The following is a 27,020-nucleotide window of genomic DNA, read 5'->3' as shown; positions in this document are numbered from 1 at the left end:
AGTAGATTGATGACTCCTGTGACAATCCACGGTCGATATGCATGTAAACCGTAAGGGATGCCAGTTGGTTTGTTTTTTAAGACCCAAGTAAGACCAAGTCACAAAGGGACTCTCTACAATGAGCCAGACTTTATACTGTGGCAAAAAGCACACGGGGCCAGAAATCCAAGGACTAGGGTTCTAAACCTGGCTGCTTGTCCCAAAGATAGGCATGGCTTTTGGAGTCCACTAACGGGTCTCAGCAGGTCCCAGGTGGGAGACAGGAAGCAAGTTACCCCAGGCTCTTTGCCTGTAATGTGGGGTGACAATGTCCAGCAGCAGTAGTGTCCTGTAAGTGAGCACTGAGACACAGGAAGTTTTGGCCCAGAGCCTGGCAATAATCCAAAAATCCAGTAAATCCAGCCGGGTGTGGTGGCTCACGCCTATAATCCCAATGCTTTGGGAGGCTGAGGCAGGTGGATCACTCGAGGTCAGGAGTTCCAGACCAGCCTGGCCAATATGGTGAAACCCCGCCTCTACTAAAAATACAAAAATTAGCCAGGTGTGGTGGCGGGTGCCTGTAATCCCAGCTACTTGGGAGACTGAGGCAGGGGAATCACTTGAACCTGGGAGGCAGAGGTTGTAGTGAGCCAAGATCGCGCCACTACACTCCAGCCTGGGTGACAGGGTGAGACTCTGTCTCAAAAAAATAAAAATAAATAAAAATAAAAATCCAATAAATCCAATAATCCAATAAACCATGGCATGTCCCGTTCCATGCCTCAGTTTCCCCATTTGTAAACTGAGATGCCTGGATAGCTTGTGGGTGTCTTCCCAGGCTAACATCCAGGGTCCCCCACATGCTGGGAGATCTGAGATGGTGGAAACACAGGGGCCCCCATAACTTGCCTCATCTGGGTTTTCACTGGTGATTCTGGTGGCAATGACGTGGCCTCGGGCGAGGGGAGGGATTGAGGGGGTTTCAAAAGAAATGGGAGTCACTCCCCATGGTGACTCTCCGTACAGAAGCCGGATATCCTTCAGCCGGTGCAGTGGCACGCCCATGGCGATCTAAAATCAAGAGATCCAACCCACAGACTGTCAGTCCTACCAGAACGCGGCCCCAAAACACCAGGCACAGTGGTAGATGCAACAGAGGTTCAGTCAATGATTTAGGATATATAGACATAGACAACATGGTGCTCTACTGTGGCCAGAGAGCCAAAGAAAGAACAAGCCATAAGGCATGAACTTTTCACAGTGGAGCAAATAGTACAGTTGGGAAAAGGAAAAATATTTATGAAACAACATCACACAACAAGAAAATACATGCATCAAGTAAAAGCACTAGACTTTTAGAGCTAGAGAAGGTGAGAAGTAACCATGTTGGCTGCAGAGTTAAAGGAAGTTTTTGTGAAGAGCACCTGAAGGGGAAACTGGACATGAAGAATGGGTAAAAAGTAGACAATTATGGAACCAGCTTAACCAAATGATCAGATTTACCATGCTTCATGATGGGATCTATTAAGGACACAACACCTGTGTAGTATTCTGCCAAAACGTGTAGCAGGAATTGAACCAGGACACAACACCTGTGTAGTATTCTGCCAAAATGTGTAGTAGGAATTGAACCAGGACACAACACCTGTGTAGTATTCTGCCAAAATGTGTAGCAGGAATTGAACCAGGACACAACACCTGTGTAGTATTCTGCCAAAATGTGTAGCAAGAATTGAACCAGGAAGAAACAATCAGAGAGGTCCAGTGAGGGACATTCTGCTTGAGCTCCTCAAAAATGCCAGAGTCCATGCCTGTAATCCCAGCACTTTGGGAGGCTGAAGCAGGCAGATCGCTTGAGCCTAGGAGTTGGAGACCAGCCTGGGCAACATAATGAGACCCCCATCTCTACAGAAAAAATTAAAAAAAACATTAGCCAGGCATGGTGACTTACACCTGTGGTCCCAGCTACTCAGGAGGCTGAGGTGGGAGGATCACTTGAGCCTGGGAGGTTGAATCTATAGTGAGTCATGATTGCACCACTGCATTCCAGCCTGAGTGACAGAGCGAGACTCCATCACTAAAAAAAAAAAAAAAAAATTTTAATGCCAATGTCAAGGATGAAAAAAGACTATGGAATTCTTTCAGATTAAAGAGATTAAAGACACATGAAAATAAAATGGAATGTGTCACCCTGGGTTGGATCCTGGATTTAAGAGACAAAAAACAGCCATAAAAAGACATTATTGGAACAACAGGGAAAATATTTAATGTGAATAGTATATATTAGATATAAATGTGGTATCAATGCTCTATTTCTCAAGTGCCATAATTGCACTAGGGCATTGGAGCAGAATGCTCTTGTTCTAGGAGGCTTTAGAATGAAGTATTCAGAGGCCATATGTTACGAAGGTTCACTCAAACCATTGCTCAAAAGATTGAGCCCATGGCCGGGCACAGTGGTGCACACCTGTAATCCCAGCATTTTGGGAGGCCGAGGTGGGCTGATCAGTTGAGGTCAGGAGTTCAAGACCAGCCTGGCCAACATGGTGAAGCCCCGTCTCTACTACAAATATAAAAATTAGCTGGGTGTGGTGGCGGGCACCTATAATCCCAGCTACTCGGGAGGCTGAGGCAGGAGAATCGCTTGAACCTGGGAGGTGGAGGTTGCAGTGAGCCAAGATTGCACCACTGCACTCCAGCCTGGGTGAAAGGGCGAGACTCCATCTCAAGAAAAAAAAAAGATTGAGCCCCGTAAAATTATACAAACAGACAGAAGAGAGACAAAGCAAATGTGGCAACTGATGGATCTACATGCAGGGCGTGTGGGTATTAATTGTATCATTCTTGCAACTTTTTTGAAATCTTTCAAACTAAAAAAAACATAGAGCAAACTTTTTTAAAAATTCTGCTGAAGGAAGAAAAAGAGGAAGGGAGGGAGACCAGCCTGGGCAACATAATGAGACCCCATTATGGGAAGAAAGAAGGAAGGAAGGAAGAAAACAATAAAAACAATTTAGAGAAGAAATAAAGGACATCCAAATTGGAAAGGAAGAAGTCCAATTATCCTTGTTTACAGATGATATGATCTTAAAATTGAATAAACCTAAAGAATCCACCAAAAAACGATTCGAATTGACAAACAAATTCAGTAAATCTACAGGATACAAAATCAACATATAAAAATCAGTAGCATTTCCATATGTCAAGAGCAAATGGTCTGGAAAAAAAAATCAAGAAAGTAATTCCATTTATGATAGCTACAAATAAAATAAAATCCCTGGAATAAACTTAACCAAAGAAGTGAAAGGTCTCTATAATAAAAAGCATAAAACACTGATGTGAGAAATTGAAGAGGACACGCAAAAATGGAAAGATATTCCATGTTCATGGTTTGGAAGAATCAGTATTGTTAAAATGGCTATATTACCCAAAGCAATCTATAGATTCAATGCAATCCCTATCAAAATACCAATGACATTCTTCACAGAAATAGAAAAAAAAATCCTAAAGTTTATATGGAAACACAAAAGACCCAGAATAGCCAATACCATCCTGAATAAAAAGAACAAACACTGGAGGAATCAAATTACCTGACTATGAGTTATATTACAGAGCTACAGTAACCAAAACAGGGTGGTACTGACATAAAAACAAACACATAGATCAATGGGACAGAATAGAGAATCCAGAAACAAATCCATACATCCACAGTGAACTCATTTTTGACAAACTTGCGAAGAACATGCAATGGGGAAAAAGTCTCTTCAATAAATGGTGCTGGGAAAACTGGATATCCATATGCAGAATCATAAATGAAGAATCAAATTCTTCAAATTAAAATGGACTAAAGACTTAAATCTAAGACCTGAAATTATGAAACTACTAGAAGAAAACATTGGCAGATCTCTCAGGAACATCAGTCTGGGAAAAAATTTATTGAGTAATAACTCCAAAGGCACAGACAACTAAAGCAAGAAAAGGACAAATGGAACCACATCAAGTTAAGAAACTTCTGCACAGCAAAGGAAACAACCAACAAAGGGAAGAGACAATCCACAGCATGGGAGAAAACATTTGTAAACTAGCCACCTGACAAGGGATTAATAACCGGAATACGTAAGAAGCTCAAGGATGAGCATGGTGACTCATGCCTGTAACACCAGCACTTTGGGAGGCTGAGGTGGGAGGGTTGCTTGAACCCAAGAGTTTGAGACCAGCCTAGACAACATAGCGAGACCTTATCTCTACAAAAAATTTTAAAAAGTTAGCTGGGCATGGTGTTGCACACCTGTAGTATCAGCTACTCAGGAGGTTGATGTGGGAGAATCGCTTGAGCCCAGGAGGTCAAGACTGCAGTGAGCCATGATCATGCCACTGCATTCCTGCCTGAGCAACAGAGCAAGGCCCCGGCTCAAAAACAAAAAATAAGCTAAAACAACTCAGTAGGAAAAAAGTCTCATGAATCCAATTAAAAATAGACAAAAGATCTGAATAGACATTTCCCAAAAGAAGACATACGAATGGCAAACAGGCATAGGAAAAGGCACCCAACATCACTGATCATCAGAGAAATGCAAATCAAAACTACAATGAGACATCGTCTTACTCCAGTTAAAATGGCTTTTATCCAAAAGACAGGCAATAAGAAATACTAGCAGCTGGGCACGGTGGCTCAAGTCTGTAATCCCAGCACTTTGGAAGGCCGAGGTGGGTAGATCACGAGGTCAGGAGATCAAGACTATCCTGGCTAACACAGTGAAACCCGTCTCTACTAAATATACAAAAAATTAGCCAGGCGTCGTGGCACACGCCTGTAGTCCCAGCTACTCAGGAGGCTGAGGCAGGAGAATTGTTCGAACCGTGAGGCAGAGGTTGCAGTGAGCCAAGATCGAACCACTGTACTCCAGCCTGGGTGACAGAGCAAGACTCACTCTCAAAAAAAAAAAAGGAAAAAGAAATGCTAGCAAGGACGTGGAGAAAAGGGACCCCTCATATACTGTTGGTAGGACTGAAAATTAGTACAACCACTATGAAGGACAATATGGAGGTTCCTTAAAAAACTAAAAGTAGAACTACCAATCTAGCAATCCTACTGCTAAATATATACTCAAAAGAAGGGAAATCAGTATATTGAAGAGTATCTGTACTCCCATATTTATTGTAGCACTATTCACAATAGCCAAGATTTGGAATCAACCTAAATGTCCATCAACAGATGATTGGATAAAGAAAATGTGGTACAGGCCAGGTGCAGTGGCTCATGCCTGTAATCCTAGCACTTTGGGAAGTCGAGGTGGGCAGATCATCTGAGGTCAGGAATTTGAGACCAGCCTGGCCAATATGGTGAAACCCCATCTCTACTAAAAATGCAAAAATTAGCTGGGCATGGTAGTGTGCACCTGTAATCCCAACTACTAGGGAGGCTGAGGCAGGATAATTGCTTAAACCCAAGAGGTGGAGGTTGCAGTGAGCCGAGATCGCACCACTACACTCCAGCCTGGGCAACAGAGCAAGACTCCATCTCAAAAAAAAAAAAAGAAAAAGGAAAAAGAAAATGTGGTACATACACACGATGGAGTATTATTCAGACATAAAAAAGAATGAGACCATGATTTGCAACAACGTGGATGGAAGTGGAGAACACTATGTTAAATGAAATGAGCCAGGCACAGAAAAACAAACTTTGCATGTTCTCACTCATTTGTGGGAGCTAAAAATTAAAACAATGGAACTCACAGACACAGAGAGTAGAATGATGGCTACCAGAAGCTGGAAAGGAAGAGGTAGGGGCATGAAAGCGAGGATGGTTAATGGGCGCAAAAATGTAATGATTAAGAGAACGAATACGGCCTGGTATTTGTACAGGGCGACTACAGTCAACCATAATTTATTGTACATTTTAAAATTAACTAAAAGAGTATAATTGGAATATTCATAACACCATAACACAAAGAAAGGATAAATGCTGGAGGGGGATGGATACCTATTTACCCTGATGTGATTATTACACATTGTATGCCTGGGAGGCGGAGGCTGCAGTGAGCCGAGATCGCGCCACTGCACTCTAGCCTGGGCAACAGAGCAAGACTCCGTCTCAAAAAAACAAAAACAAAAACAAAAATCTCTTGCACCCTATAAATACATAGACTTACTATATACCCATAAAAATTAAAAATAAAAAAAAATTTAGAGTTCCCTTTAACACAAGAGGTTATAACTCTGGATCACATATTCTTAACAGGGATGATATTGCCTCTGAAGAGACAAATATTTGTTCTTGGGAGTGAAGAAAATCTCACTCTTTTCATGAATAAAGCACAGATATATCTACAATAGCCAAACAGGTATGTGGTATATTTGTGATATTAAAATTTCACAAGACAGGGATTAGGATATAAAATGTGTCCAAAGGATCCTTTCAGGGAGTGATAATGATAACAAGGTTAAGAAACATTTCTCTAGGTCTATGAATGTCCTAAAATTGTATAAAAGATATTTTCCCAAGGAGAACTGTAGCTTTTACAGATTTCTCAAAGTGCTCTTTGGCCAGTCATTCCCCTGGGACAGTCAGCCAAGAGATGGGTGGGATGGACTAATGGGAGCAGCACATGGACCCCTGACCCAGGGCAGAGAAGTCCCAGGGCCCCGAGCCCGTTTTCTCACCTGTAGCTGGGCGGCCGGCAGATTGACGTCAGCAATCATTTCTGTGCAGGGATGTTCCACCTGCAAGCGAGGATTCAGCTCCAAGAAGTGGAAGCTGCCGTCCTGGCTATAGAGGTATTCCACTGTCCCTGCACTCACATAGCCCACGGTCTTGGCCAGGCGGACGGCACACTGTGAAGAAACAGAAAGAGGCCAAGGGGGTTCCAGAGGTCTTTTCAGGGAACTGTAAATGGTGACTATCAGTTCCTTCACCAAATGCAGACTGAGCACCTGCTACACGTGAAATATTTTGGGACTGGCCAGGTGTGGTGGCTCATGCCTATCACCCTAGCACTTAAGGAGGCCAAGGCGGGAGGATCACTTGAGGTCAGGAGTTCAAGGCCAGCCTGGGCAACATAGCAAGACTCTGTCTCTACAAAAAAATTTTTTTAAAAATTAGGTGGACATGGTGACATGCTCCTGTAGTCCCAGCTACTCAGGAGACTGAGGTAGGAGGATCACTTGAGCCCAGGAGTTATAGGCTGCTGTGAACTATCATCGCACCACTGCACTCCAGCGTGGGCAACACAGTGAGACTCTGTCTCAAAAAAAAGAAAAGAAATATTTGGGGAGTTCACAGACCGGCTAATCCAATAAACCTGTGTGATGCTGAAATCACCTCTGGAATGGGCCCTCGTCCCTCTTGTTAGGCACCCATGCCACCATTCGGCCACACTGACCGTAGAAAGTTCTTCCCGACTCTGAGCTGACACGGCTCTCTCTGAAGCTGCCCCCTGGGCTCTGAGAAGTGTACCTGCTCCATGAACTCGAATATGGCCAGCGGGGCGATGGTGGCCGGTGCTTCCTCAACGATCTTCTGATGCCGCCGCTGGATGGAGCAGTCGCGACCAAACAGAGACACAGCATTCCCATACTGGTCAGCGAGGATCTGAACTTCCAGGTGACGGGCGTGCTGGGCCAGCTTCATGAGAAAGATGGGCGAGCCTGGGATCTCACTCTGTACCTGTCGGGGGAAGCAGAGCAGCCTGATCTTCATGGGGAAACCAGCTCTGGAAGCTTCTGGAAGTTCTCAGGAGAGAACATAAAACAAACGCAGTGATGTGTTTAGGGTACTCATCCAGAACTCTGCTGATCTTTTACTTTTGTTGTCTCAAAGACATAATATTCTGTGGAGTCCTGACTCCACAGTAACAAGGAGAAAGGGGCCCCAGGTGGGGGAGGGCCCCAGGTGGGGAAGAACAATGAACAACTGCTCCAGAGATGGCTAATCACAAACAACCCCAGGACGTAACGACCTCACAGCCCCTCCTCCAGCACCACCCTATAAAACCTCCCACCAGCCCTTGCCTCTTTCCAGACAGCTCCTTCTCTGCTGTGCTGCCTGTTGCAATCTTGCAACATATTTTCATACTTCCTCCAATAAATCTGCCTTTCTTTACCTACAACTGTCTTGGTAAATTCCTTTACCAGCTGCACCACCAGCCCCAGATAGTCACTACCCGCAACATATTCTCTTTTTTAAGTCAAACTTTGTGAAATGATAAAATCTCCCACAATCACATCCCCTAAAGATATTGCATTGTTAATAGTTTGGTGTCCAAACTGGCTTTCTTCTATGCATATAGCAACACATACAGAGAAAGTTTCTTTGAATGAAAATGGGACCAAAACACACTAATCTGTGGTTGTCTTTTTCTTCCACTTACTGCACTTTCTCAGCTAGCTCTCCCAGGTGGAATCTAAGGACAAACTTACTTCATCCTGTTAAGAGCTGAAAGGCATCGTTTTATAGGCATGTCTTCTAGAGATTCTTAAAGACAATGTGAAAAGTATTCACGCGCAATGATTTCTAAGACAAATTAAGTTTAAAAAAATTTGCAATAATGTATGGGATGAACTCACACAAAAAATAATAAAACAACTGTGTGAATGTCTACGTAGAAGTATATACAGTGACAGCGCTGAAAAGAGCCCGCCCACCAGCTGCTAATAGCGGTTACATCTGAGAAAGGAGAGTTGGAAGGTGATGGGGAAAAGGGTTTTTCCTTTTTCATTCTTAACACATGGCTGACTTGATTGACTCTCTACATTAAGAACATATTCACAGTGCACTCATATAAGTAAAACAAAAAAGCTTGGGCATCTGTGTGCACATGAGGGCCTGGGGTATGTGGGAACTCTCTATTCTTTCTGCTCCATTTTGCTGTGACCCTAAAACTGCTCTAATAAATAAAGTCTATTTTTAAAAAGCAAAAAGGCTTTAAAATCTGTATGAGCCCTAATGCAATATGGAATCCAGGACTGAATCCTGCAACAGGAAAGGGACATTGGTGCAAAAACAGATGAAATTCAATCTAGTCTGGAGTTTACCAAACAGAAAAGCGCTCATGTTAATCTCTTAGTTGCAAAGTTATATGAAAGATGTTAACAAGTGAAACCAGGTGAAGGATAGATGTGAACTTTCTGTACTGCTGCTGCAACTTCCCTTTTAATATCAATTCTTCCCCCACCCAAATCCCCAAAACACCTGTACACCCCAACAGCGATACAATGGTAGTGAAACTGCTGCTTTATACAACATTCACATATTATACCAAGAGTGGTATAATTAGTAAAACTCCTAGAAAGCAATGTACTGATATGTGTTTCAAAGTGCATGTAAAGTGTGTGCTATTTAACTAAGTCTTTCTCCCCAAGTCTTTATCCAAGAAAATAATTAAGAAGAAAAAAGAACTAAGTGTTATTTATAGTACTAAATATCATATTATACTATGGTATTATTATTCATAATAACAAAGTAGAAATAAGCTAAACATTCAACAAAAAAGGAAAGGTTTCATAAATAAGGCTATGGCCACACATAAAATATTGAGTAATCATCAAAATAATTGCCAAGGCAGGAATAACATAATAATATGCATGATCTACAATTTGGAATGTTTTAAATGCAGAACAAAATTTCGTGTAGACTGAATACAGCTCTTTAAAATATACATATGAAGAAGGTCTAGAAGAAAAACTAGAAATATTAAAATAGCTTTAAGAATGGGAAGATTGTCAGTATAAATGTTTTCTAAACATTGCTAATAACAGACATAAGGTTTTAAAAGAGGAAAACTAGCTACCAGTAAGTAAATACGCAATTTGTTCCTACAGTTAAAATTGATCAGGCAGGGTGCAGTGGATCACACCTGTAATCCCAGCACTTTGGGAGGCCAGGGCGGGTGGATCACTCCAGGCCAAGAGTTTGAGACCAGCCCAGCCAACATGGTGAAACTCTGTCTCTACTAAAAAGACAAAAATGAGCTGGGTGTGGTGGTACACACCTGTAATCCCAGCTACTCAGGAGGCTGAGGCACTAGAATCGTTTGAACCTGGAAGGTAGAGGTTGCAGTGAGCTGAGATTGTGCCACTGCACTCCAGCCTGGGTGACAGAGTGAGACTCTGTCTCAAAAATAAAATAAAATAGATCATCTAGGAACATTAGAAATACCAAGAGTACTAAAATTTATAAAACATCCCATTCCTCTATAGGCCAACATAGTCATAAACAGCTATTTTGATCCTGTATCTCTGAAATCATTTCTAGATACACTGATTTATAGACTTAAACTACCTAAAAGATTCTGTCAAGATCAACACAAAACCATGGGCTTTTCTGAGTAAAAATGTACGCATTTGTTGCAAAATACGATACAACAATACATCCAGCTCCTACAAATGTCTTCTTGACTGTCACAGAATAATGCTAAGAGAAATAATCTGGCAGCTCACAAACAATTCCCAAAGACAGATGCGAAAAGACACAGCAAGAACTGCTCACTTGTCTGAAAAGGATCGGGAAGTCCTCCGCACTCTCAGCCTTCCGGATTCCCTTCCCTCCGCCACCTTCAGAAGCTTTGATCATCAATGGAAAACCAATTCTTTCTGCTGCCTGGGTGCAAAGGACAAACAGACCTCTTTAGAGGTTAGCCAGTTGCCAACCGCTACCGGGACAGAGGCAGTTTGGTTCTGGCCCCCCTGGCCCCCACAGGCTCTCCATTTACCTCCAAGCCCTCATCTACGTCTTTGACACAACCCTTGTCATAAACATCTTCTGGGACACTGATTCTTTTTCCCTGCTGCAGATCATCTTCTGTCCACTCCACTGTCAGGCCTGGAGAGTCACAAAGAAAGCTGATTCCTCCCAAATCCAGGAGAAACACACACAACCCAGAAACCACAGGGCCTCTCCCTGCTGACATAGTGCTAGATTTGGGCTTCTGGACCAGCGGAATACAGACACTCCCTTCAGCTTCTCACAATGGCTTTTCATTTCCTCAAGAACTAACCCAACCCTGAATGAGAAATCAAGCTTAAGAAACTAACTGCCAGGCGTGGTGGCTCATGCTTGTAATCCCAGCACTTTGGGAGGCTGAGGTGGTGGGAATCGCTTGAACCCAGGACTTTAAGACCAACCATGGCAACATAGTGAGACCTTGTCTTTACAAAAAAGATTTTATAATTAGCCAGGCACGACGGCATGGGCCTGTAGTCCCAGCTACTCGGGAGGCTGATACAGGAGGATCACTTGAGCCCAGGAGTCAAGACTGCTGTGAGCTACGATCACGCCACTACAGTCTAGCTTGGGTGACAGAGTGAGACCCTGTCTCGAAAACAAAACAACAAAAAAGGAAAGAAACTCAGACTGAGTCGACCAACAACAACCATATTAATCTAAATCCAAAAAAAAAATCCCAATTCTACCTTATGGAGTCATTTATATGTGAATAATTATTTCCCAAAACCATGCAAAGATTTAACAAATGAAAGCAAATTTTCCATCCCAAATTTAAAATTCAACTTTTGGGGGGAAAAAAAAACAAATTTAATAGGAAACTTTTGAGACCGTCCTATTTATTTTTTAATTTGTCCTAGAAACTCCACTGTTAGGAATTTATCCTAAGAAAATTATTAAAATGCACACATAAATTTAGCTGTAAGATTATCAAAGCTCCATTCCTTTGAATAATTTTTAAATTAGAAAAAATAAATTGGAAACAACCTAAATTGTTTAACTATGAGGACTGTTAAGTAAATTATGATACATCCATAAGATATAATCCTATGCAGGCATCTTAAATGGTGTAAAGTGTATTTTTTACATAGAAAGATATTCATTAGTGAGGAAAAAAAAAGTCACAAACTAGGAAATGTAAGATGGGTTGTTGTTTCCTTTTAAAGACAGGGTCTCATCACCTAGGCTGGAGTGCAGTGGTGCCACCACAGTTCACTGTAACCTCGACCTCCTAGGCTCAAGCCATCCTCCTGCCTCAGCCTCCTGAGTAGTTGGGACTACAGGCATGCACCACCATAACCAGTTAATTTTTTTTTTACTTTTTCCAGAGATGGGGGTCTTGCTATGTTGCCCAGGCTGGTCTTGAACTCCTGGCTTCCAGTGATCCTCCTCCCTCAGCCTCTGAAAGCACTGGGTGGTGGGGGGGGGGGGGCGGGGTTACAGACATGAGCCACTGGCCAAGATCTGTCTTTTTTTTTTTTTTTCAAAGAATACGCCCAGAAAAAGGTTAGAAAGGTAGATACCTACAATGTAATAAATGTTCAACACTGGGTCATAGGATTATGAATGATTTCCATTTCTTTTTTGTACCTCTTGTATTTTCTAAATTGCCTACAATAAATTGTACCACTTGTTTACTAATTTAAAATTTTAAAATATTTTGCTAATGACTAAAAAATAAAAGTAAGTAACATTTGTAATGGAAAGAATTGTTACAAGCGTACTTCTGTCACCCTGACTGTTCACATTATCAAGACTGGGCTGAGAAGCTCCCCCAGAGGGAAGCTCGGGGTCCCTTACCGCTTCCACTCCAGGGCAGGGTTGGGACCTGTAGCGTCTGGGCGACAATGGTGGAGGCGATCTTATCTCCTAAGGCCCACATGGCCTCACTGGGAGGGCCTGAGGAGTCAGGGACAAGAAGGGAAGCAGAATCTGGTCAGTCACAAGACCCTCGAGGCTGAATGCTGACCGAGTGCACGGTGGTGGGGCCAGGTAGGAGCAGATAACAGAGAAAATCCTCTGGTCCCAGCTCTCAAGGAGCTTAACCTCACGTTAGGGAAGAAAAATAATCTGTTAGCCTGCTATTGCGTCAGTCAACTTTCAATGTATGTGGATTGTAAACCTGTTGTGAATTACAACCTAGGCTACAGTGGCATATACAAAATTCACTTTGGAGGGAAGGCAGAAAGCTAGATCAAAGAGGTAAGCTAGGAGCTCAAAGAGCTGGACCATAGGTTAGCAAACTCTTTCTATAAAGAGCCAGATGGGAAATACTTTCAGTTTTGCGAGCCTGCAGGTCTCTGTCACAATGACTCAACTTTGCCATTGTAGGGTGAAAGCAGCCATAGGCAATACATAAATGAATGAGCACGACCATGTTTTAATAAAACTTTATTTATAAAGGCAAGACATAGGCTGGATTTGGCCTATGAGCTGTAGTTTGTCCAGTGGGCTGGATCATCAACCTCCAGAGGAATTAAGACTGATAATGAGAGTCCTGGGTGACTGTCAGACAGGACAGATGCCCACATGTACTCAGAGTCCACAGACAAAGAAAACGTCAATGGGCATGGGACTCCCGGCTGTACCTCAGGTGAATATCAGGTATTGATCCGCACTGAGCTGCTTCACATTTGGGCAAGACTGTTTTCAGACCCACCGGTAAGGAGAAGCTGGGATTTATTACATGATAGTAAATGATTCCCCTAAACTACACAAGGACACGGACATAATTACATGTGCAAATTTGTTATATAGGTAAACTTATGTCACAGGGTTTTGTGGTACAGATTATTTCATCACCCAGGTACCAAGCCTAGCATCCAATAGTTATTTTTTCTGCTTTTCTCCCTCCTCTCGCCTTTCACCCTCAAGTAGTGTCTGCTGTTCCCCTCTTTGTGTCCATGTGTTCTCATCATTTAGCTCCCACTTATAAGTGAGAACATGTAATATTTGGTTTTCTGTTCCTGTGTTAGTTTGCTAAGGATAACGGCCTCCAGCTCCATCCATGTTCCCAAAAAAGACATAATCTCAGTATCTTTGATGGCTACATAGTATTCCATGGTGTATATGTACCACATTTTCTTTATCCAATCTGTTATTGATGGGCATTTAGGTTGACTCCATGCCTTTGCTATTGTGAATAGTGCTGCAATAAACATTCGTGTTCATGCGTCATTATGGTTGAATGATTTCATATTCCTCTGGGTATATACCCAGTAACAGGATTGCTGGGTTAAATGGTAGTTCTATTTTTGGCTCTTTGAGGAATTGCCACACTGTTTTCCACAATGGTTGAACTAGTTTACACTCCCACCAACAGTGCATAAGCGTTCCCTTTTCTCCACAATCTCAGAATCTGTCAAGAAATGGTATCTCACTCTGGTTTTGACTTGCCTTTCTCTAATGATCAGTGATGCTGAGCTTTTTTTCATATGCTTGTTGGCTGCCTGTGTGTCTGCCTTTGAAAAGCGGGCAGCTCCTAATTCCATGAGTTGGCAGATTAGCTATGTGCCCTTCCACCCTGGGACTCACTCACTCCTCACAACGAAAGTGTGAGGTGGGAAATCAAACGGACCTCCGCTTTACAGGACAGGAGTAGAAAGAGGGTCAGACCCAGCAGAGTGTCCCAGCAATGCCCCAATTCCCATGTATCTGATGGGGACGCACTCTACCTAAGAAAGCAACTCCATTCTTGCACAGCAGCTCCGGAAGTTTAGGGTTTTCTGAAGCATGGCCCCAGCCAGCCCACACCGCCTGCAAACACAGAAAGGGGTGAGCAACAATCTTCCTTCAAGAATATGCCTCCCAGCCAGGCACAGTAACTCACGCCTGTAACCCCAGCACTTTGGGAGGCCAAGGCAGGAGGATCACTTGAGCCCAGGAGTTCGAGACCAGCCTGGCCAACATGGCGAGATCCTGTCTATAAAATTTTTTTTTAAAAACAGAATGTGCTTTGCATCACTTGAACACTCTTTTCTGTGTTATATCAGCCCAGGAATTTGGAGCCTTGTGGGACCTGGACCCTCCACCCCTTGTGAACTGTGGAATTGAACTAGAACCTAGGGGCATCATCCCATACTCAGGGGCCACACTCCGGCACCCCGGTCCATCTACCTGCACGGGGATTCTCTTGGCAACGTCCACAATCAGCTCCACGTTGGCATAGTTGTTGTTATTGGGCCCTCCTGGGACGGGGACGTAATGATCTGCCATCTTGATGTACTCTGAAATTAGACGGGAGGGAGAAGGAAGGAACTGCTGACAGACTGACATCAATGGTAGAACATTACAAGATGTGACTATGTACAGCCATGGAAAGCAGAACCATGCAGATTTCTATGGTAACAATGGACAAACATGTATGAAAATGTAAAGAGAAGGCCAGGCGTGGTGGCTCACACCTGTAATCCCAGCACTTTGGGAGGCTGAGGCAGGCAGATGGCCTGAGGCCAGGAGTTCGAAACCGGCCTGGGCAACATGGTGAAATTCTGTCTCTACTAAAAATACAAAAATTAGCCAGGTGTGGTAGTGGGCACCTGTAATCCAAGGTACTCAGGAGGTTGAGGCAGGAGAATCGCTTGAACCCAGGAGGCGGAGGTGGCAGTGAGCTGAGATCACACCACTGCACTCCAGCCTGGGTGACAGAACGAGACTCTGTCTAATTAAAAAAAAAAAAAAAAAGAAAAAATTTAAAGAAAATGAAATATGATTTTAATTAAGTGATACAGATATGTTTCTGGACAAGGCCTGGAAGGCCTGGAAGGGAACAAAGGAAGAAGGAAGTAATCTGTCAACAGACTGGGATTAGAGGTGGGTTTTTAAAAAAATGTTCTATTTAAAGTTTATCTTAATATTGTTTTACCATTAAATAATACAATAGGGCTGGGTGCAGTGGTGCACGCCTGTCATCCCAGCACTTTGGGAGGCAGAGGCAGGAGGATCGCTTGAGGCCAGGAATTCAAGACCAGTTTGGGCAACACACAGAGACTTTGTCTCCACAAAAAAAAAAAATCCAAAAAAAGTAGCCAGGAATGGTGGTGCGTGCCTACAGTCCCAGCTACTTGGGAGGCTAAGGCAGGAGGATCACTTGAGCCTAGAAGGTCAAGGCTACAGTGAGTCGTGATCATGTCACTGTGCTCCAGCCTGGGCGACACAGCAAGGCCCTGTCTCAACAAACAAAAAAACAAACAAAAATACAATCGGGAGTTTTAAATTATGGTTAAAAAAAAAAAAACACACACAAAATTTACCATCTTAACCATTTTTGAGTGTACAGTTCAATAGTGAAGTATATTTATTTTGTGAAACAGATGTCCAGAACTTTTTCATTTTATGAATCTGAAACTCTATACTCATGAACAACCCCCTTTTTCCCCATCCCTGATGTCCTTGGCAACCAACGATCTACTCTCTCTCTCTTTATGAATTGCACTACTCTAGTTACCCCTTATACATGGAATCATGCAGTATTTGTCTTTTTGTGACTGGCTTATTTCACTTTTTGTGACCAGCATAAAGTCCTCAAGGTTCAACTGTGTTGTAACATATGATGGGATTTCCTTCCTTTTTAAGGCTGAACATAACACAATGTTTTGATTTTAAAATACTCATGCTCTTTAAGCCAGAAATTCCATGTCTAGGAATATGTCCTTAAAAAAAAACACACATTGGCTGGGCACGGTGGCTGACACCTGTAATCCCAGCACTTTGGGAGGCTGAGGCGGGCAGATCACCTGAAGTCAGGAGTTCAAGACTAGCCTGGCCAACGTGGTGAAACTCCATCTCCACTAAAAATACAAAAATTAGCCGGTCGTGCTGGTGCATGCCTGAAGTCCTAGCTACTTGGGAGGCCGAGGCACGAGAATTGCTTGAACCCGGGAGGTGGAGGCTGCAGTGAGCAAGATCGCACCACTGCACTCCAGCCTGGGCAACAGAGCAAGACTCCATCTCAGAAAAAAACAACAAACAAACAAACAAAAACCCATACATCAATGAGGCCAAAGTCAGAGAACAGCCACTGTGCAGTGTTTTGGACTAGGAAAAGTTATACTCAATCCAAACACAGGAGTTGGGACATCTGTACTATAGAATTGCTAAGATCCTGAAATTGAACAATGTGGCACTTCATATGCAAACACAGAAAGAAACCCCAGAGCAGCTGCTCCTCCTGGCCTGCCTGCCTCCTATGTTTATCAAACACAGAAGTGTCAGCCAATGGGGAGATTCCAGAGATGATGAAGTGAGCGGCCAGACAGGCTTCCTGGTCCTTGTCCAGTTTTTCTTTTATGTTGGAGAAGATAAACAAGAAAATAAACACAATAACTACAGACTCAGGTCAATGCTGGGAAGAAAATAAATGAGGTTCTCTGAGAGAGATGCGACGATCATGTTGAGACCTACAGGCTGGGTGGTGGGGGAGTCCACTGCACAAAGGGCTCTGGGAGAAGCACCTTCAATAGAGGCTCCAGCAGGTGCCAAGACTCTGCAACAGGCCCAGGAGATGCCAGAGGCCAGCGTGACTGGTACCCGGCTGATGGAGGGCAAGAGGTTCGAGATGGAGCCAGGAGGGGACTTAACAGGCCTGGGTGAGAATCTTGAATTTTAGACTAACCAAGACTAACCAATTTTAGACTAACCAAGCATTATCCAGACCCACTGGATAATGCTTTGAACCCAGACCAGGGTTTCCATCCCACCTGCGTCACATGATGGTTGTGTGACCCTGGACAAGTGATAAACTCATGTCCCTGTGCCTCGACTGTGCCATCTGTAAAACAGAGCTGTAAGTAACAAATGAGGCCATGTCCGTGAAAAGCTTGGGGCAGGAAGGCTTAGGGGATGGTGCTGAGGTTGCTAATACTGGGAACAGCACACAGCTTCTGATGCATTTTAAGGAGAAGCATGAAAAGACCTGAAGACCTGACTTATGTTGGTTTTTGTTTTGCTTTTTTTTTTTTTTTTTTGAGACAGAGTCTCACTCTGTCGCCCAGGCTGCAGTGCAGTGGAGTAATCTCAGCCCACTGCAACCTCCGCCTCCTGGGTTCAAGCAATTCTCCTGCCTCGGCCTCCTGAATAGCTGGGACTACAGGCGCCTGCCACCACGCCCGGCTAATTTTTGGGAGGTATTTTTAGTAGAGATGGGGTTCCACCACATTGGGCAGGCTGATCTCAAAACTCCTGGCCTCAAGTGATTCACCCATCTTGGCCTCCCAAAGTGCTGGGATTACAGGCATGAGCCACTATGCTCGGACCTAGAGTTATGCTTTTAGGTTTATGTTGTTTTATTTGAGACAGAGTCTCAGTCTGTTTCCCAGGCTGGAATGCAGTGGTGTAATCACAGCTCACTGCAGCCTAGACTCCCTAGGCTGAAGCAATCCTCCCATCTCAGCTTCCTGAGTAGCTGAGACTACAGGTGCGTGCCACTATACCCAGTTAATTTTTTTATTCTTATTTTTTGTAGAGACAGGGTCTTATTATGTTACCCAGGCTGCTCTCAAACTCAAGGGCTCAAGCAATCCTCCCACCTCAGCCTCCCAAAGTGCTGGGATTACAGGCGTGAGCCAGCACTCTGGCTGAGGTTTTTGTTTTTAACAAACTTCAGAAAACACAGCAGAAGAAGTTATGCTTTTAAAAGGTCACTGGCTGCTGTGGGGAGCAGGGCCTATAAAAGGATAAGACTGTTCAGGAAAAAAGTAAATCATCCAACAGTTGTTTATAGAATGATTCATTATAATAAACTTAGGCAAATGAACGGAAGAATGAACAAATGATTGAAATACAATTACATACACCTGCAGGAGAAACACCAGGAGAAACAGCCCCCAGTCTGCTAGAACACAGACATTTCTCAAATATCGAATTTCCTCTCTGCATGTTAACCATCTGCATTTTTGTAAGGCACATGAGTTGTTCTCGATGTCAGCAGACGTTTTAATTAAATAAAGAAGGAAAGAAACAAATACAGACTCATGAGAGGTCCTGACCATCGGGAGTCCAGGATGGACTTGCCTAGGCACAGGGGAAGGAGGCAAGGGCAGGCAAGGATGGGGCGTGATGGGAGGAGAGGGTCAAGGCCCAGGTACCTGCGTTGGCCTTAAGGTCCTCGGGGGTCACCATCACAACAAACCGGATGGCCCGCTCATTGCGGAACATCTCATAGGCCCACCTGCGGATGGAGCGCATGCACTTCACGGCGGCGATCCCATTGTTGGCAATAAGCACCTGCATGGGAAGACAAGGAAGGAGCTGATGATGCACATCTACCTGCGCCGGGGGCCACGTGCTACCCCGAGTCCACCTCACAGCTGCAGAGCCTCCTGCAGCCCCCGCAGCACATCATTCCTCTTGGTATTTCTGTGTATTTCCATGGCACACACTCCAGCACAGAGCAGGAGCTCAAAGTCTGCCACCCACATGAATGGATCATCAAATGGATGGATGGATGGATGGATGGATGGATGGGTGTTTGGATGAAATATATATATATATATATATTTTTTTTTTTGAGACAGTGTCTTGCTCTGTCACCCAGGCTGGAGTGTAGTGGTGCAATCACAGATCACTGCAGCTTCGACCTTCCAGGTTCAAGTGATCCTTCCACCGCAGCCTCCCAAGTAGCTGGGACTACAGGTGTACACCACCACATCCTGCTAAATTTTTATTTTTTTGCAGAGACAGGATTTCGTCATGTTGCCCATGCTGGTCTTGAACTTGAACACAAACCCAGGCTGGGCCCAAATGATCTGACCACTTCATCCTCCCAAAGTGCTGGGATTACAGGCATGAGCCACTGTGCCAAGCCCAGTGAATGATTTTTTTTATTCCTTTGGTGTCATTGTGATCACCCTTAACACTTTTTGAGTGTTTTACAGTACAATGTGTTTTACCTGCCTTATTTCATTTCATCCTCACAACAGCCCTTTGAAAGAGGTTTCACTATTATTTCTATTTGAGGGTTAAACTATTAAAACTCAGAGGAGTGTGGCCCTCACCCCCTCTCTGCAGCAGGCAGAATGAGCCTGAACCCAAAACTCCCACCTCCAGCTGAGAGGAGGGGCCCCTGCACCCCAATTGGACCCCACCCAGAGTGCCGAGACCCGTCTATACCTTCTCGATGACCCGATCCCCCCCAAAGCGTGTGACAAACTCAGCGGGAGAAGCCACGGTAAAGTCTCTGTGCAGGTCCAGCTTCTTGTGTTCCCGTCCCCTCTTCACCAGGTGGAGTCCCGACATGCTCGGCCTGCAGAGTAAGAATGAGGGACAGACGTGCATGAGGGAAGAAGCCTGGGACTCAGAGCTCGACACCTGTAAAGCCAGTGGAGCAGAGGAGCCAAAGTGCACCAGAGCCCCCCTGCTTTGCACTTGCTCTTCAGAGCCCCTGAAGCAATTTACAAGGAGGTTCAAGGGCAGGAAGCACCTTCTCTTTTTTTTTTTTTTGAGACGGGATCTCATTCTGTCACCCAGGCTAGTATGCAGTGGTGCAATCGTGGCTCACTGCAGCCTCGACCTCCTTGGGTAGCTGGGACCACAGAGGTGCACTACCAAGCCCAGCCGATTTTTAAACATTTTTGTAGAGATGGGGTCTCACTATGTTGCCCAGGCTGGTCCAAACTCTTGATGTCAAGTGACATCAAAGCCTTTCAAAGCATTGGGATTACAGGCGTGAACCACTGTACCCAACTGAAAGCACCTTAAGAGGCCAGCTAAGGTACCAGCACATGAACTAAAAGGAGCAGTTTCTTCCACTTGTCCCAAGGTGGATGTTTAGATTTTTAATCCTAAGTTAATTTTTACTTTACATGCCCATCGTTTAGGAACCCAAATAATACTAAAAAACTTATAACAAGGGTGAGAGTTTTATGATCAGGGAAGAAGTCCACACATTCTAATCGTTCAGACTTGTTACATGGTATTAATATCTTTCATGTACTTTTCTACATTTGTATTTCAGAAGTTTTTAAATTTTATTTTTTGTAGAGACAGGGGTCTCACTTTGTTGCCCAGGCTGGTCTTGAACTCCTGGCTTCAAGCGATCCTCCCACCTCGGCCTTCCAAAATACAGGCATGAGCCGCCACGCCCAGCCCACAAAATTTCTTTAGAAAACTGAAAACAATTTTTTAAATGTTTAACAACCAAACAGGTTTCCTGCTCTGTCCCTCCACACCAGAGGAAATTGATGCTGATTTTTTCTAGCAATTACACATCTCCGTAGTCCTAAACAACAAGTGTATACAATCTTGTGAGTCATCCATGTGAGACGGCATCTATGGCCTTCCCATCCTGAGAGATGTGAACTTAGTTATCTCACAAGGCCACCCCATCAGCTCCCCTCCACCAGCTGGTCAATACCATAGAAGTCTACTGTAATTTAGCAAACTGGGTATTCAATGTTTTACTAGTTTGTGATCATTATTCACATATGAGAGCTGCAGTGTACCAGATTTTAGTTCCTTTCTTTTTGCCTTTTCCTGGAGTTAATGATTTTTTTCCTTTACTTAGTGTTCCTTGTACCTGTTGCTAAATCACCCCACTCCTCCTAACAGATTCCCAGTACACATTAAGATAATTGATCAGGCCACATGCAGTGGCTCATACCTGTAATCCCAGCACTTTGGGAGGCCAAGGCAGGAGGACTGCTTGAGACCACGAGTTCGAGACCAGCCTGGGCAACATAGCAAGACCCCATCTCATTAAAAATAATAATAATAAATAATTGATCAGTTCTGTTTTTTTCCACTGGTGACATCTCTCCTGGAGGCCTCTGTCCTCCTTCCATAGGTACTGGCTATCCTCTAGGCCCCTACATCACCATCGTTTTGGGGTTTCCCTTTGCTGACATCCCTAGAATTCCCTTTGCCTTTCCTTGGGGTTGGATTCCTAATTTGGGGAATGGGTGGCTCGTCTTTCTTGGTAGACTCCCTTGTTTTGCTGGGGCATATCCTCCAGTAGTTTCATCCACTTAACAAGATGGTAGAATGGCAGGGCGCATGACAATGATGCCCTCAATTTCCCTGCCCTATTCCTGACTGGGCTTCCTTATCACCATCACCCTGGAGATTCCCTTTGAGTCTATATTGAATCTCCTGTTTCCTGTCTCCTGTGTGTTGCTCTTCCTTGGTTTACCCTCTAGTTTCAGTGGAAGACATCCTCAAGTAGCTTTCTAAGAAAGGCTATTCAGGGCCAGGCGTGGTGGCTCACACCTGTAATCCCAGCACTTTGGAAGGCCAAGGAGGGAGAATTGCTCAAACCCAGGAGGCGGAGGTTGCAGTGAGCCGAGATTGCACCACTGCACTCCAGACTGGGCAACAGGGTCAGACTCCATCTCAAAAAAAAAAAAAAAAAAAAATTTAAATTAGCCAGGTATGGTGGCACCCACCTGTAGTCCTAGCTGCTCAGGAGGCTAAGGTAGGAGGATCACTTGAGCCCAGGAGGTCAAGGCTGCAGTGAGCTAGGATTGCACCATTGCACTTCAGCCTTTCTCCTGCCCTTACATTCAACCTTACCGCTTGGCTGTGTAAGAAATGCTAGGAAGGGCCAGGCATGGTGGCTCATGCCTGTAATCCTAGCACTTTGGGAGGCTGAGGTGGGTAGATCACTTGAGGTCAGGAGTTTGAGACCAGCCCAGCCAATATGGTGAACCCCATCTCTATTAAAAATACAGAAGTTATCCAGACACAGTGGTGTGTACCTGTAATCCCAGCTACTTGGGAGACTGAGGCAGGAATATCGCTTGAACCCGGAGGATGGAGGTTGCAGTGAGCTGAGATCATGCCACTGGACTCCAGCCTGGGTGACAGAGTGAGACTCTATCTCAAACAAAAAGAAATTCCAGGAAGGAAAACCTTCTTCAGAGTTTTAGAAGCCTTGTGCCATTGTGTTGTGGCTTCCAAGGCTGCTAAAACAAGAGTAATTCTGATCCTTGACCCTTTGTAGGTGACCTGTTTTTTCATATCCAGATGCTTATAGGAGCGTCCCTCTGTCCCCAGAACTCCACGATTTCACAGTGATGGGCTCAGGTATGTGTCTGCTTCTACCAGTGAGGTTGCACATCTCTCAGGCCCTCTCAATCTGGAAACTTCCATCCTGGGAATTTGTCTTCAAATACTTCCTTGATGGGCTGAACATGGTGGCTTACGCCTGTGATCCCAGCACTTTTGGAGGCTGAAGTGGGAAGATCACTTAAGGTCAGGAGTTAGAGACCAGCTTGGCCAACATGGTGAAACCCCGTCTCTACTAAAAATACAAAAATTAGCTGGGCATGGTGGTGTGCGTCTGTAATCCCAGCTACTTGGGAGGCTGAAGCAGGAGAATCACTTGAACCCAGGAAGCGGATGTTGTAGTGAGCCAAGATTGTGTCACTGCGCTCCAGCCTGGGCAATAGAGCAAGACTCCATCTCAAACAACAACAACAACAACAACAAGAAACAAATACTTCCTTGATGATGTCCTTGCCTCTTTTTTTCTCTATTTTTTCCCGAAGTCCTATTATTTGGATGTTGAAATTCCTACACTGGCCTACTGGTTTATGTATTTTTCCCCTCTCCTATTCTCTGTCTTCTTCTACTTGCTGGTTGATTTTTCTCAGCCTCATCTTCTAAACATTCAGTGGAGTTCTTCATTTCTGCTATCACGTTTTTGATATCTACGAGCCTGTTTTTGGCCTGCAAATGTTCCCTTTGTTATAGCATCCTCTTCCTATGAGTGCAACATCCTGTCTGACCTCAACGACGATATTAATGAGAGCTTTTTAAACTTCTCTTCACCAGCGTGGTTTCTGTTTCTTCCAAGCTTCCTGTGTCTACTGGTTTGGACCTTGACTTACATATGAGAAACTGGACCTCAGGGCCGGGTGCGGTGGCTCACGCCTGTAATCCCAGCACTATGGGAGGCCGAGGCAGGTGAATCACCTGAGTTCAGGAGTTTGAGACCAGCCTGGTCAACGTGGTGAAACCCCATCTCTACTAAAAATACAAAAAAACTAGCTGGGCTTGGTGGTGTGGACCTGTAATCCCCCCTACATGGGAGGCTGAGGCAGGAGAATCGCTTGAACCTGAGAGGCGGAGGTTGCAGTGAGCTGAGGTTGTGCCATTACACTCCAGCCTGGGCAACAAGAGCAAAACTCCATCTCAAAAAAGAAAAAGAAAAAGAAAAAGAAACTGAACCCAAATGTCAGGGAAGCCTTGGTTCCAACCTTGTGACTATGAGTGAGAACAGAGTTTCTGAGACTGTGGTGGACCTGGCTGACCCTGAGCTCAATGTAGGGTGAGGTAGGAGTGCGTTGGGGATCCCCGAGTCAGTATTTTCGTGTCTTTCTCTCTCACTGGCCAGATTCCCCAGGGAGAAGTTTTCCAGTCTTCTGCCTGAACAGTAAAGGTCAGCCTGGAGCCCCAGGGGGAACAGGGAAGTTCTAAGAATTTAGCACCTAGTCAGACCCTTATCTTCCTATTTGGGATACAGGCCCCATGCCCTCAACTGTGCCTGTCGATCCCCTCTCCCAAGACCCTCTATATGTCCCTTTGAACTGCTGCCTTCTGCTGGGGTCGAAGTGGGCAGCCCCTGCCACAGGAGACAGGGGAGGGGACCTGGGAGTCCTCCACCCAGTCCTTCTCATTTTGGTACCCTCCTTACCCCTCAGCTCCAGGGGCATCCCTTGCTGCCAGACACCATGCCTTTTGGGGGTTCTGTGATACAGATGGCCAGGGGTCCCCAACTTTCCTCACTGCTCCATTAGGACTCAGCCTTAAGCCAGTGACCACTCATTCATCTACTTTCTAGCTTCTAAAAGGTTAATGCTACGCTGGGCACGGTGGCTCACGCCTGTAATCCCAGCACTTTGGGAGGCGAAGATGGGCAGATCACTTGAGGGCAAGAGTTTGAGACCAGCCTGGCCAACATGATGAAACCCCATCCCAACTAAAAAAATACAAAAAGTAGCTGGGCATGGTGGCGCATGCCTGTAGTCCGAGCTACTGGGGAGGCTGAGGCACAAAAATCACTTGAACCCAGGAGGCGGAGGTTGCAGTGAGCCGAGATCACACCACTGCACTCCAGCCCGGGCAACAGAGTGAAACTCTACCTAAAAAAAAAAAGAGAACTTTGTTTATTTACAAAAAAAAGGTAGAGGCAACCCAAGGGACATCATTTGCAGACAGACCCCTGATCTGGGGGAAAAAATGCTAAAGTATTAAGAGCCATTATCTCTTTGCTATGTTTTAAAAAATGTTCTGCAATGATGTGTTATTTTCAATAAGAAAAAAGCTATTAATTTTGTAAGAGGAACACCCAAAGCCACAGCCACTCCAGTGCCCCTTGGGCAAAGCACTCAGTTTCCCATCTGTAAAATGGGGATAATAACACGTACTTCATTCATAAGTCAATACATAGAAATAAAGGTTAAATAAGGTTCTGAGGATTAAATATGTCAAGACCTAGTAAGTAAAAGATGGTGTTGTTGCATAGTAAGTGCTATATTATTACTCAATGCAGTAATGCAGAGATACAGCTGATCTCCTAACCTAACCAGGAATAGCAGCAGGCCACTCATCTGCTCCAGGCTCCATGAAGCCCATGGCCTGCTCCCTACCCATCCATGCTCCCCATTCTTTTTTGTATAAATTTAGGGTGTACAGTGCTGTTTTGTTACATGGATATATTATGTAGTGATGAAGTGTGGACTTGTAGTGTAACCATCACTCAAATAGTACACTTTGTATCTAACAGGTAGTATTTCATCCCACACTCCTCCCACCCTTCCACCCTTCCAAGTCTCCAGTGTCTATTATTCCATACTCTACATCCATGTGGAAACACTATTTCACTCCCACAGTGAGAATATGTGGTATTTGACTTTTTGACTTATTTCATTTAAGATGATGGCCTCGGCTGGGTGCAGTGGCTCACACCTGTAATCCCAGCACTTTGGGAGGTTGAGGCGGGTGGATTGCTTGAGCCCAGGAGTTCGAGACCAGCCTAGGTAACATGGCAAAACTCCATCTCTACCAAAAATACAAAAATTAGGCAGTCTCATAATTTAGTCTCAAAAGAAATTAATTAAAAAATAATAATTTTTAAAAAATGGCCTCCAGTTGCATCCATGTTGCTGCAAAAGACATGATGTCATTCTTTTTTGTGGCACAGTATTCCCTGGTGTGTGTGTATATATATGTACATTGTACACACATACATATACATATCTATATATACTCACACATAGATACACGTATATATGTACATATATGTACACATATCCATATATGTGTGAATATATACACATTATATATACATATATAGAGATACATGTACATATATACGTGTATACTTGTAGGTATATACACACACACACACATCACACACACACACAAAAGAATACTACTGAGCCATAAAAAAATTATATATACATACCAAATTTTCTTTATCTAGTCATCTGTTGATGGACACTTAGGTTGATTCTATATCTTTGCTACTGTGAGTAGTGCTGTGATAACTATACAAGTACAGGTGTCTTTTGCTATAATTATTTCTTTATTTTGTTTTATTTTTTTGAGACTGAGTCTCACTCTGTCGCCCAGGCTGGAGTGCAGTGGCATAATCTCGGCTCACTGCAACCTCCACCTCCCGGGTTCAAGCAATTTTCCTCCCTCAGCCTCCCAAGCAACTAGGGTTACAGGTGCCCGCCACCATGTCCGGCTAAATTTTGTATTTTTAGTAGAGACGGGGTTTTACATGTTGGCCAGAGTGGTCTTGAACTCCTGACCTCAAGTGATCTGCCTGCCTCAGCCTCCCAAAGTGCTGGGATTACAGGCATGAGCCCCCACAACTGGACTCCATGCTAATTTTATTTATTGTTTTCAACCAATCATGTTAAGATCCTGCCAATGAAAAGAGAATCTGACCGAGCGATTTCTTTTCCTTCGTGTACATACCCAGTAGTGGGATTGCTGGAGAGACTGGCAGATCTATTTTTAGTTCCTTGAGAACTCTCCAAACTGTTTTCCACAGAGTCAGTTGTACTAACTGACATTCCCACCCACAGCCGCACCCCTCATTCTGTCCACGACCTTCCCTGACTGACTGGCTTGACGGTTCGGCTTCAGAATGTCTGAGACATCCCATTTCTACACACACAAACATTAAAACTCTAGCAATTTGACCTAAAGCACAACAAAGAAAAACTTCATTTGTGGCCTAGGGGGAAAAAACCCATTCTTGGCCACCATGTTGATTTCAAAACTGGTGACAGAGCCCCTCCATCAGGCAGGCCACAAGCCCATTACCACAGGCTAAGCAAGCGAACACACAAAGCTGCCGGACTGGCCTTGT

The 27,020-nt window shown here is 44.3% G+C and overlaps 1 protein-coding gene across 3 annotated transcripts in view; it reads right to left on the bottom strand.

Annotated features, from left to right (window-relative positions):
* Positions 1-27,020, bottom strand: part of ACACB (acetyl-CoA carboxylase beta) — a 157,720-nt gene that overhangs the window by 80,895 nt on the left and 49,805 nt on the right. For all 3 annotated transcript variants that reach the window (XM_024257188.3, XM_063711885.1, XM_054528185.2), the window contains 10 exons: positions 19,808-19,940; positions 18,784-18,922; positions 14,816-14,925; positions 14,374-14,455; positions 12,500-12,598; positions 10,689-10,798; positions 10,466-10,576; positions 7,436-7,645; positions 6,643-6,813; positions 889-1,050 (listed from right to left, as the gene is read on the bottom strand). In XM_024257188.3, coding sequence (XP_024112956.2) covers positions 889-1,050; positions 6,643-6,813; positions 7,436-7,645; positions 10,466-10,576; positions 10,689-10,798; positions 12,500-12,598; positions 14,374-14,455; positions 14,816-14,925; positions 18,784-18,922; positions 19,808-19,940 — 1,327 coding nt within the window. The remainder of the gene's footprint in view (positions 1-888; positions 1,051-6,642; positions 6,814-7,435; positions 7,646-10,465; positions 10,577-10,688; positions 10,799-12,499; positions 12,599-14,373; positions 14,456-14,815; positions 14,926-18,783; positions 18,923-19,807; positions 19,941-27,020) is intronic.

Source organism: Pongo abelii, chromosome 10 (genome assembly GCF_028885655.2).
Source record: "Pongo abelii isolate AG06213 chromosome 10, NHGRI_mPonAbe1-v2.0_pri, whole genome shotgun sequence".
Lineage (NCBI taxonomy): Eukaryota > Metazoa > Chordata > Mammalia > Primates > Hominidae > Pongo > Pongo abelii.
Note: the sequence above shows the minus strand (reverse complement) of the source record. Positions and strands in the feature narration are given on the sequence as shown.